General features: G+C 44.4%; 1 protein-coding gene across 2 annotated transcripts in view; it reads right to left on the bottom strand.

Annotated features, from left to right (window-relative positions):
* ZDHHC8 (zDHHC palmitoyltransferase 8) overlaps positions 1 to 12,719 on the bottom strand; it is a 125,485-nt gene that overhangs the window by 14,171 nt on the left and 98,595 nt on the right. For both annotated transcript variants that reach the window (XR_014559016.1, XM_083717167.1), the window contains exons 6-10: positions 10,893 to 10,984; positions 9,804 to 9,936; positions 8,418 to 8,523; positions 5,199 to 5,308; positions 903 to 1,942 (exon numbers count right to left, since the gene is read on the bottom strand). Coding sequence is in view for 1 of the 2 variants with exons in the window: in XM_083717167.1 (XP_083573293.1) it covers positions 903 to 1,942; positions 5,199 to 5,308; positions 8,418 to 8,523; positions 9,804 to 9,936; positions 10,893 to 10,984 (1,481 nt within the window). In the remaining variant the exon portion in view is untranslated. The remainder of the gene's footprint in view (positions 1 to 902; positions 1,943 to 5,198; positions 5,309 to 8,417; positions 8,524 to 9,803; positions 9,937 to 10,892; positions 10,985 to 12,719) is intronic.

Genomic DNA, 12,719 nt, shown 5'->3' with positions numbered 1-12,719 from the left:
ATCCAGACACAAGAGTCAGAGGCACCAGCTAAAGCGTTCAGGGCTGTGAACTGACTGCTGGAGATCAGAAATCTACTGTGCTTGAGGCTGTCAGACAGGAGAACCCAGAAGAACCTCTCAGAACAGCAGGGCCCATAGGATCAGAGCTTGGAGCCAAATGCCTCCCCTTGCATGCTGCTAGGCCAGCAATGCAAGGAGGGCATCAGGAGGGAGGCTATGGAACAGAGAAGTGCCGATCTCCAGATCACATGATTGGCCCTTGAAAGCTATGGCATTCTCCAGCAGGGGGCAAAGCCTGGGGACAGCATTTCCCAAGGCCTCAGCCTGATCCCCAACCCTTGTTGGAGCACGTTGCTCACTTGGAGCTATCCATGGTCCTGCAACTTCAGATGACCCCTGCCTCTTTCTCCATGGGATGTTACAAAAGGCCCTTAATTATTGCTCAGTGCCTTCCTTAGAAGCTTCAGAGGCTTGAGAATTTATTTATTTTCATTAAAAGGGGGGGGGACACTTCTGTTTTTAAAATCTACCCAACTACAGAAACAGCTTGAAAAAGGTGGACAAAGATTTAATAATTTAGTTATTTCTGTACTCCTTTTTCAAGATGTTTCTATAGTTGGCTAGATTTTAAGAATCTCTCTCTCTCTCTCTCTCTCTCTCTCTCTCTCTCTCTGTGTGTGTGTGTGTGTGAGAAAGAGAGAGAGAGAGAGAGAGAGAGAGAGAGGGATGTCAAGCTCAAGGAATTTTGCTTTTTTTTTTTACTCTGAGAGGCACTGAGCTATAATAACAAGTCTTTCATCAGTGAGCACCAAAGCACTCTTTGTTCATTTGAAGTATTTCTTCCCCCTTTTTCTTGCATGCCTGCTGTCAACAACAACAATGATATGAAAGCTTATCCGTACCTTGGAGTCCCCATAGGCTGTGCCTCTGTTATCTCCATGGTGTTAACGAAGGAGACAGCTTTAGGGCCTCGATAAGAGGGCGACCTGGGAATCCCCCCGGGGGATGATGGGACTTGGTGGCTGGGTGACTTATAGGAGCCATTGCTCATCCTGCCCTGCAGTGCCTGATGGGCCTGGACATTGTTATTGGCTAGGTCAGCTTGGAGGGAAGGAGTGGAAGTCCTTGACGTTCTGGTCATCGCACTTGAGAGCGAAGAAACGGATGCCTGCAGCACAGGATTCCTCACGCTAAAGCTGTTGCCGGTCATCAGGTTGTCCCTAGAGCCATACCTCATGACTATGCTACGGGGGTCTTCTGACAGCATGCTGACTTGCTGAAGGCTGTAGGAGCTAGGGGTGTCGTACACACCAGAGTCTGCAAACACCGAGTCTGGGTGAGAGAGGAGGAGTTTCTCCCTCTCTTCCATTTCTTTCCTCTCCTGAATGGATGCCATGATTGTTTTCGATAGGTTGTCGTAGCGCACTGGCGAGGGGTCACGTGGGTGCAGGGCCGAGCTGCCCAGCACAGGGCTGAAGCTCTGTGGGGGCACGCGCTGAAGCTCCCTGCCCCGCAGGTGGCACATTTTGGCAGACAGATACGGTGAGTGGTACCCGACGGAGCCCACGGCGGAATGAGCTATGCACCTCCTCCCTGAGGGGGACATGGGGTTGAGCAAGCTGTCGTACGACAAGCTCCCATTCCTGTTTGAGAGGGAGTTGGGGGAAAAGATGCTTTTGTATGGTGTGGAGGTGGCCCCTTCTGACTTCATGGGATGCAGGGGCATTTTGTCTGTTCCTCCTCTCCTACTGGCAGATTTCAGGCTCAAAGACCTCGAGTTGACAGCAAAGGAATCTATCTGCAGCGGGGAAGACTGGTAAGTCTTGTGAAGGGAACTCTTCCGGTAGTTCGGGATATCCAGGCTGGGCTCTGACTGGTAATCGAGGCTGCTGTCATTCTCCTCCATCACAGATCCTGGCTTGTGTCCTTCCTGAATGGAGATCTGATGGAAGAGTAAATATGAAGAGGGAGGGGAGACAGGTCAGGAGCAGTAAAATGTTGATGGTTGTTCCCACATCTCAAGCTATGACAGATCTCTTTTGCCATCAATGTACAGTTCTCCTAATCTCAACTTCTGAGTAAAGGTTTTGTAGCAGGGATGATGGGTTCATGACCCTCTAGATCAGCCTTTCTCAACCTGTGGGTCCCCAGATGTTGTTGAGCTACAACTCCCATCACCCCTAGCTAGCAAGGCCAGAGCTCAGGGATGATGGGAGTTGTAGTCCAACAACATCTGGGGACCCAAAGGTTGAGAACCGCTGCTCTAGATATTGCTAGCCTCCCATCATCCTTGACCATTGGCCATGATAACTGATTGCTGGATTGATGGAATTTCTATGCTGCTGTTCATTCAAATAAATCCCAAAGTGGCCGACAAACAATAAATAGCAGTGACATAACAAGAGCACCACAAATTAAGCATAAATCATATAAAATAATTTAAAAATACCAATGAAACAATTACAATCTGTAAAACCCTGTTAGCAAAGCAGCAACTAAAAAATAAGATCAACGTCATAATTATAGCAAAAATTAATATTATACAGGTAGCACCTGTTTAATTGTGTTTAATATACACACGACTGTGCATACATGCATTGCGTCGGAAGTGACCCTAAAACGTCATAAAGACATCACTGAAACATCACTAAAAGGGCAGAATGGAGACGGGGCTCCTGAACAAACGGGGGGCTGCCTGTATGATTAACAAATCAATACGGCATTTATGATCTATAACAACTATACTGACAACATTAACAGAGGAGCAACTAAAAAAATAAGCTGAGCACTGTTAAGTTCATACATATACACTCCACATGACTTAAAGACTCATAACCTTTCACTATTCCATTCATTAAAATGTGCATCAAATACACCTAATGCCCATTGTTAAGTCCTTGGTGGAGATGGTGGGGCCCTCAGGGATTTGAAGTCCTAAAACCTGTTTCCCAATCTCTGTTTGACTGCATAGGCTGCTGAATTTATCTAACCCCTCTAAGAACATAAGAGCAGCCCTGCTGGATCAGGCCAAACCTCCCCTGTCCACCTGCCCAGTACAGCATCCTAGTCTCACAATGGCCTGTGAGAAGCAGAACCAGAGTCAAACAACAAGCCCTCCCCACTTGTAAGCTGCATCATTTCTCCTGTTTTGTGGGGGTAGATAAGAACATAAGAGCCAGCTAGATCAGGCCAGTGGACCATCTGCTCCAGCATCCTGTGCTCGCAAGTGGCCAATCAGATGTCTGCGACAAGCACAGAAGTAGGACCTAAGCTCAACAGCACTCTGCCCACGAACAAGCGGTATTCAGAGGCATAGCAGCAGAGGTGGAACATGGCCATCATGCTGAATAAAGGTAAAGGAGAAGGTAAAGGGACCCCTAACCATTAGGTCCAATCGTGGCCAACTCTGGGGTTGGGGCACTCATCTCGCTTTACTGCCTGAGGGAGCCGGCGTTTGTCTGCAGACAGCTTCCGGGTCATGTGGCCAGCATGACTAAGCCATTTCTGGCGAACCAGAGCAGCGCACGGAAACGCCGTTTACCTTCCCACCGGAGTGGTACCTATTTATCTACTTGCACTTTGACGTGCTTTCAAACTACTAGGTTGGCAGGAGCAGGGACCGAGCAACAGGAGCTCACCCCGTCATGGGGATTCGAACCGCCGACCTTCTGATCGGCAAGTCCTGGGCTCTGTGGTTTAACCCACAGCGCCACCCGCGTCCCTTGTATCATGCTGAATATTCTGTGCTAAAAAGCTGCAATTCTGTGTTTGCTTGCTTTTCTTGCCCAGGACTGCAATATACAGAAAGTTGCAAGGAGACAAAAAGATCTTTGTTGGACTGGACAAATGTTCAGCATCCTGCTTCTGTGGCATATGAGCATGGAAGCTCCACATAGTATACATAATCCTGCTTTTTACCAAGATTCGGCTCAATCTATTCAGTTCCAGGCTACAAGTTCAGCACTAGCCGGAGCACACATAAAGCAATAGCGGAGAGAAGCAGCAAGCCATTTGTCAAGATAATAAGGTGAAGCGGTTGAGATAATAAGCTTTTCAGCCAAGGCTAACTCAGTGCTGTAATCTTGCACCGCAAGGCTCCCTTTCAAAAGCTCTCCCTCCATCAGCCAGCAGACAAGTCCCCTTAGAGAGACTGATGAGTCACCACACTGAACTCCAATCCCAAAAAAACAAAAGCCCTGCATGTTTCTTAAAACCAAAGTTCTCGCTCGGTGTCTCTGCCTCAGTTTTAAAGTTAAAAAAGGACAGAGGGATTGCTTTATGCGAGGAGAAGAAACTTCAGCTCATAGAGAGTAAAAAATAAAATGGCTCGCACTGTAGCTAATTGGGAGGGACAGAAAGGTCCACTTGTGAAGTCCCCCCTCTGGTTCTTCTTGCTAGAAAATGTAATAAAGACCATCTTTGCTGTGAGACCTGCAAGACTTGCTCCCTCCCTTGCTGGCCTGGGAGAGCAGAGCCCAGATTGACTCCAGCTGCAAAATCTGAGGCTGCTGAAGAGAACAGAGATAATCTTGGCTGTCTCTTAGTGCAGACCCAGGTCATCGAGCCTGGGCTGCCAAGTCATCGCCTGCCATGAACCACCATTGGCAAGATTAGCAGCAACAACAGCAGATATGTATTTTGCTTAAGAAAATATTTTATTCTCTTGCTAATTATACTGTTTTAAATGTGCATTTTATACTTGACTTCTTTTAATTAAGTTTTCTTTTGAAATGTAAATATATATATTATTTGTTAACTTTACTGCGTTAAATGTGCATTCTGTCCTTGACCTCCTTTTCTAATGTTTTATTTGGAAATCTTTTAAGATAATATTTTAGTTCCCTTTTAATTATGTTGCTTGGAATGTATACTTTATATTTTACTTTATTCTGTATTTTTTTATACTGGATTGTTTGATTTGATGAATTAATGTAGTTTGTAAACTGCTTTGAGATCTCCCCTCCTTAAAAATATAAAGTAATACAGAAGTGAAATGAATGATAAAAATTTTCTGAGGTTCAAATTTGTTCTTCATGCAGATTTTTTCCTGCATGATTGCTAGTTTTGGAAAGACATTTTGATTATATTACTACAATGTAATCCTGTGCTTCTTGACCTGGAAGTAAGCATCACTGTATTCAAAAGGGTCGTATTCCCAGTTACATGTCCATAAGACTGCAAACTATTGATAGGCTTACCTGTTCAGATGCTCCATGGTAGTGCACTTTGGGATCGTTGCTGAAAGCTGGGCGATACTTGTACATTGCAGGCGTGGGAGGGCTCATCAGTTTGGGTGAAAGGCTGCTCTCTGGTTGTGGGGAAGAGGAAAGAAAACTCACTTACTCTCTTTCTTTCCACTAAGTCACGTTCTCTGGCTTCAACCCGCCCCCCTTTGGCTTTCTTCAGTTTTGATATATAAACAGACACCATATATTATTCCACAAGGTATAGTGTCTTTTACTATTCAGTGCCACTCAAGTTTAAAAGACAGAACAGAGGCCCTATTTTGAAGTAGAGGATCAGCAGCTCCAGGACCTACAAGGCCAGAAGACATGGCTTTACGTGGCTCCTAGGCTCCTGACGTGGACAGCTTCCCTTCCACTAATGGAGTCCTCACCCCCAACATGCCATAGGAGCTAGTACCTGCAGCTTCAGGTAATGCCCCTTTAAATCCTATCCTCTGAGGGAGAGGGGTAAACAGCAGGTCCAGACCATAAGGCCTCAGCATGCTGCTGAGACAACAGCTCTCCTTGGGTGAGCTCCAACCAGCCCTTGCCATAGTGATCTGTCCAGGGTCCTGAAAGACTTTGCCCTGCTTGCCTGATGCAATCCTTTGTAACCTATCTTGACTCTGCCCTGGACAATAGGATTCTGCTCTTCTAGTAAGTTCCACCACTTCAACCCAGCTTCCCCCGGGAACCTCAAGGCAAGCTGGGACAGTCACAGATAAGACAATAATTTGTTCATGTTGATGTGCAAGCATATGAAAGAAGCACATGTGTAGTAGCACTGGATAAACAAGGTGTTCCCCTGGATAATTTACACTGAGCATACGAAACTGCCACTGAGCTACAGCTCCTTCGTGTTACAATGTGCAAAAGGATTTGGAGGTGGTGATAAAATGTTTGGCAGAGACTGGCATAGATGGAACAGAGCAGGTGAAGCAGGCAAGAGTCTCTGGCTGTCATTGGCTGATTTGTTTGGCTCTTCAGAGGGACAATGCAGTCAAAAAGGTCATAAGATGAGAAGGGGGCGCGTCTAGGAAATGAATCAGGGGCTTGAGGAAAGTTAGGGAAAGCTGTGAAAACAGACTATTCTGTGATTCAATTTATACCCTACTTTTCTACAGACAGACACCCAACTACCTTCATCAAGAGAAAATACTAGGACAAAAAAACCAAATATATCAGCATTGGGAGACCAAGACCAAAGGGGAACATTCCCCCCTCCTTTACCTTTTATTATTTGTACAAACAAAGAAGCCATTTTGGCTGGTCCAGTTTTGTCATACAGGGATTAGGATGATGTTGGCGTAGAGATAGCTACAATTAAAGATCCCTGTCTTTCTTTGAATCTTGTTACTCTATAAAGGAAAGAGGGGGTGGCATAGAGGAACAGCAAAGGGATATCAGAGAACACCAGCCGGAGAACTATAAACTGCAGAGATGCAGGGTGGCGTTCAACTAAGTTTTACTCAAAAAAACAACAACAAACCCCCCCCTAAGTTTTAAGCAGAGTAGACCTGCTGAATTTAATGAGCCTAACTTTGTTGCAATGATTTATGCCAGCAGGTCTACTCTTGAGTAAAAATTAGCTGAATACCACCCGCAGAATCACATTTTGATTTGAACAGTGTAGGTTGCTAGCTCTTATATAAAATACAAAGGTGCTGCCTTTTACCAAGCAAGAACACGGGTCCGTCTTGCTTCGTACTGTCTACACTGCCTGGCAGTGACTCCACACAGGTCTTTCCAAACCTTCCCTGTAAAAGGTAAAGGTAAAGAGACCCCTGACCATTAGGTCCAGTCATGGACAACTCTGGGGTTGTGGCGCTCATCTCACTTTATTGGCCGAGGGAGCCGGCATACAGCTTCCAGGTCATGTGGCCAGCATGACTAAGCCGCTTCTGGCGAACCAGAGCAGTGCATGGAAACGGCGTTTACCTTCCCGCCGGAGCAGTACCTATTTATCTACTTGCACTTTGATGTGCTTTCGAACTGCTAGGTTGGCAGGAAAAGGGACCGAGCAATGGGAGCTCACCCCGTCATGGGGATTCGAACAGCCGACCTTCTGATTGGCAAGTCCTAGGCTCTGTGGTTTAACCCACAGCGCCACCCGCGTCCTTCCCTGTAGATAGCGGCAACTGAACTTGGGACCATTTCCTGACAAAGCATGTGCTCTTCTACTGAGAGGTGGCCGTTCCCTGTAAAGTGGGGGGTGGCTAACCTGGGCCCCCCAGATGTTGGACTCTAACTCACTTCAGCACTGATGTCCATGAGCATGGTCAGCGGCCAGGGATAATGAAAGCTGGGAGTCTAACAACATCTGGAGGGCTACAGGCTAGTTAGAAGATGTGGGTCTAACGCTGAAAGTGGTGGGTTCCACCCCCCCATATTATAACATCACTCTGAAGCTCTCTTTTACCAAGTCAGACCATTGATTGAGCGAGCCCAGTCTACTCCTAATGGCAGTAGTTCTCTAAGGCTTCAGGTGGATAAAGGTGTTTCTCACCACCTGCTATGAGTGTCAGCTTCAACTTTGAGACAGTGCCAACGACCGGGCTCAACCTCTTCAACCCCGACTGGGCCAGGCGAGCTGGGAAAGTCCTTCCAGAGACCTTCCGCCACAGGGAAGCAGGTCTAAGTGCAATGGACTCACAACTTTGAGCTGTGAGCACCAAACTCAGTGCCAAAGTCAGCAGAGCACAGCAGAGGATGAACTACACGGACGACGACTCTGAAGCATAACTTCTTTATTTTTTTACAGCTACTTCAAACTAAAAATGAACTAGAAACTAATGGAGGCTACTGGACTGCATGAGTGTTACGGTTGCCTAAGCAGTCCTCTTATCTCTAGACAGATAACACTCCCACTCCCACAGAGTCAGGCTGGAGCGGAAGAAGCGATGAGCAGATTCTGCCCCTCCTTTCTGAAAACATTGTCAGGAGATTCTTGCAATGGGACGGGTGAAATATCCACAATGAGATCTTTTTAACCAGAGAGGATTGTGATTTAGCCTAGGACCTTGTGCACACGAGACATGTGCTTGGTTATGTCCCCTCTGCCAACTGGACAGTGTTTTCTGGATCACAGCTACCAACTCAACCTATGTTCACATTCTAGCAGAAAGGAAGTTTCAAGAGACCAAAGATATTTTCCCTGGTTAAAAGTACAAAGCACAAAACAGGGCACTTTACCTTCGCTGCTCCCCAGCTCACTGTACTTGCTGGAATCTCCTTTGGGGGGTAGAGGAGGCTGAATATCCATGGTTTTATCTTCCAGCCCTTCCAGGCTAACTTTAGACTGAAAATAAGCACAAAGCAAATGAGGTCTTCCATACCATACCAGAGAGTGCGGCATAGAAGTTGCACAATCTCTTCAAGCAAGGAGGTTGATTCCAACCATGCCATTTTGTAGGCATTTGGCAATGTTTCGAATTACTTCTCCAAGTTGTCAGGGTGCAAATGAAAACACTTATGAGCTAATGCCTGGATTTCTCCTAGATTTGGTTCATAAGTGCACAGAGCCCCCAAAATTCATATCCCTGAATTACTCGGCTGTGTAACACATTACTGGTTTAAAAAGCAGCTAGGTGGTTGTTCTTCTCAATTCAGAGCAAAACTGGTTAGTGTCCAGGGTGTGTGTATATGTGTGGGCACCAGCATGCAGCATTTCATAAGAAACAGCAAGATAGATACAGGGTAGATACAGATTCTTTTCAAACTTGCAGTGGAGTTCACTGGATGCAGAATTAACAGGAGTGCGTACACAGTCTTTTGATCTTTTGATCACATTTCTTTTGAATCAATCTTTTGATCACATTTCCATCTGTTTTCCTACTAGCTTTGAGAGGTAGCAACATGCTTAGTAAACAAACTAATGAATGAGATTATATATTTATGCCGCACACACAAGCATTTTTACTTCAAGTAATTAGCCTGAAATTATTATTTCCCTCTGACTGCATCTCTAGTACCTGTTAGAATTCCAGCTCAATCCATAAACAAGCATTCAAAGGAAAACTCAGTCTTTAAACCACTCTGATTGCAAATACAATTAAAGGGTTAGGTCCAAACTATTTGTTTTATTTTGGACTGCATCCAGCTAAATTCCATTCCGTTTAACTTAATGCTTCTGAATGAATCATGTCTATCAGTTTCAAGTGTCTAGCATTACAGTGGTAACTTGGTTGTCAAACAGTTTGGCTCCTGAACAAATCGGCTCCTGAACACCGCAAACTCAGAAGTAAGTTTGCGAACATTTTTTGGAACTAGAACTTCCGATGCAGCTTCTGATTGAGTGCAGGAAGCTCCTACAGCCAATTGGAAGCTGTGCCTTGGTTTCTGAACAGTTTCAGGAGTCAAATGGAATCCCAGAATGGATTAAGTTCGACAGCCAAGGTACCACTGTATTTTACTTATCACCATGAGGTCCCAGGGCAGGTTACAACAATATAGAATTATAGAATAACAAACGGAACAGGTACAATCATAGAACAAAGAAAACAACCCATCACTCGTGCCCTATTATTGCATCAATGACATGTTGCAGAATATACCTGCCCCAAGTCTATGATGCTTTACCTTGCTCCGGTTGAGATTGGCTTGGATGCCATTGTCGCTTATCTTCACTGTGATCTGTCGCTCAGTTAAGTCTGGTCTCAGGAACGGTGGTTTCACACTTACGGGCTGTTTCTTCTTTGGCTCAACAATGTACCTGAGAAAGTATGTAAGCAATTCTCCTTTGAAGACAAAGTCTTCTTGGCATGCATCAGCTTCCCCCAACCAGATGCTTTGGACTGCAACTCTCATCAGATTCTGCCTTAACAGATCTGTTTATGGGCTTTAGATAATTCATTACGTCTGCAAACTTCAAACCGCTTAGGGTTTTATAATAATCAAGCAGCATCAAAATGCTGTGAAATAAAAATGTATGAAATTGGAGAAAATCATTCCAAAGGAGAGAAAAAAGTATATGGGTTTTAGTTGATTAATCTATTAAATCTGCTAACGTTGGAAATTGGAGGAAAAAACAATCATTCTGAAGGGGGAAAGGACATGGTTTTAGTTGATTAATCCATTAAATCTGCGTACACTGGGAATTGGAGAAAATGCAATCATTCCAAAGGAGAAAAAAGTATATGGGTTTTTTGTTGATTGATCTATTAAATCTGCTTACAATTGATATTGGTGGTGGCGGCGGGGGGGGGACAGTAATTTTGAAGGAAGAAAGTATATGGTTTTAGTTGATTAATCAATTAAAACTGCATACAGTGGAAATTGGAGAAAAAGCAATAATTCTAAAGAGGGGGAAAGTATATAGGATATAATTTTTGTTTTTAGATTATGACGCCTGCCATGAGAAAGGCATCATTATTGGAGAGGCATTCTCTTCTAAGATGACACCTCCAGTGAAACATGCAGGATCATATTTATTTAATACAAGTATATTTTAAGAAAACCTTAAGGTTGTTAGCAGCATCTTAGAAGAGGCACCACCTCCTATGTGAGAGAAGAGAGGGCAAACCTTTTCTGAGCCACTGATATGTTCCCTCCACCCACCACATGTGAATAAGTCAAGGAGGTAGATTTGAAATAGGCTCACACTATACACAGTGGGGATTCACCCTTGGTCAGTAGCTAGAGTTTCATATGTCTCTCCTCCTAGCTTACCTGGGTGCCAGAGGGCTGCAGAGAACGTGTTCCACATTACCGCAGCATCCTCGAGTGAAAGGATTTACTCCCCCACGGAACTTACCCGTCACCTGGAATTATAACATTCAGGGCACTTTGAACAGGTACGTGAAGCATCGATCAACCCTTTAGAAACCAACAACACATCGATCACCAGTGCCCCATATCATAAGACCTTAAGAAGGATCCTGTTTGCTCAGACCAGAGATCCATCTAGCACAGCGTTCTCTTTCCAGCAATGGCCAACTCGGTGCTTCCAGAAATTCTACGTGCCAGAAAAGTCTGGCCTTCCCCAAACTGGTTCCCCTTAGATCAGGCATGGCCAAACTTGGCCCTCCAGCTGTTTTGGGACTACAACTCCCATCATTCTTAGCTAACAGGACCAGTGGTCAGGGATGATGGGAACTGTAGTCCCAAAACAGCTGGAGGGCCAAGTTTGGCCATGTCTGCCTTAGATGTTTGTTGGGACTCCATTTCCCATCAGCCACAGCTAGCATGACAGTGGTCACGGATGATGGAAACTGTAGTCCCACCAACATCTAGAGGCAACTAAGTTGGGGACAACTACAATAAACCTCTCCCAGCAGCCCACAGCAGTTCCTAGATGCCTTTAAATCAAAATTTAAATAGCAAAGCTCCTTGGGGAGCGAGGGAGTACTTACTTTCCTTTCCCCTGCCTGTCATTTCCCTGCCCTAAAGCCCCCATCCCCTTTCCCATTTCCCTCCCACATGTAGGGGAAAGCTGTTTTTTGGCTTTATTTACATAAACCCTACTGGCAATGGTGGGCAGCAGAAGTTCAGTGAAAAATTCTGAGAGCATGTTATGGCCTAAGAGAAAATTATATGAAAAGGATATATCAATGGTATCTAACACCGAGTAAATTGGCAAAAATGTATAAATCTAAATCAAATAAGTGTTGGAAATGTAAAGAGAAAGAAGTTTATTTTTATCATATGTGGTGGTTTTGTAGTAAGGCTAAAACTTACTGGGAAATGATATATAATGAATGGAAAAGGGTGTTTAAAATAACGTTTGTAAACAAACCTAGAAGCTTTCCTTTTGGGAATTATAGGGACAGAACTACCCAAACTGTACGGAAACGTATTCATGAATGCTACTATAGCACCAAGAATGTTAATTGCCCCCAAATGGAAAGAAGTAAAAGTCCCAGCAGGAAGAATGGATACAAAAACTTATGGAATATGCAGAAATGGCAAAACTTACCAGAAGAATAAGAAATCAAGATAACAAACTTTTTATAAAAGAATGGAAATGGTTTATTGACTGTTTACAGACAAATTGTAAACTGATAAGAACTTTGGCAGGATTACTGTAATAACCTGCAGTTTCATAAGAGTATATACTTAAAGTAGATGAATAAAGGAACAAATTAAGTTAATTTGGATAGGCAGAAGATATTAAAAACAAATTTAAGGAACTGCAGAAAGAGGGGGAAAGAAGTCAGGGTTTGAAATGGTGTTGCCGAACTACAGCTTCCATCATCGCTGGGCATTGGCTGCATGTGCAGGGGCTGATGGGAACTGCAGTTCAAGCACACCTGGAGGGCCACATGTTTCCATGGAAATATACATTACCATGCAAATTCCTGCTTTTATCTATTTGCTGTTTGCATCTTTGAATGTGTTTATTGTGTCGCTGAGTTCCTCTAGGCAAACTGTTTATTGAGCACCCATATCTGCTTTGCTTATACAGAGCTTGTTTGGAGATGATAAGATGTCTGCTCTTTATTGAACGCTAATCAATCGTTACCTCACGCTTTTTTGTGTATTTCCCTGTCACCTTCA

The sequence above is a fragment of the Podarcis gaigeae genome, assembly GCF_964106915.1.
Source record: "Podarcis gaigeae genome assembly, chromosome: 16".
NCBI lineage: Eukaryota > Metazoa > Chordata > Lepidosauria > Squamata > Lacertidae > Podarcis > Podarcis gaigeae.
This window is presented reverse-complemented; position numbering and strand designations above follow the sequence as displayed.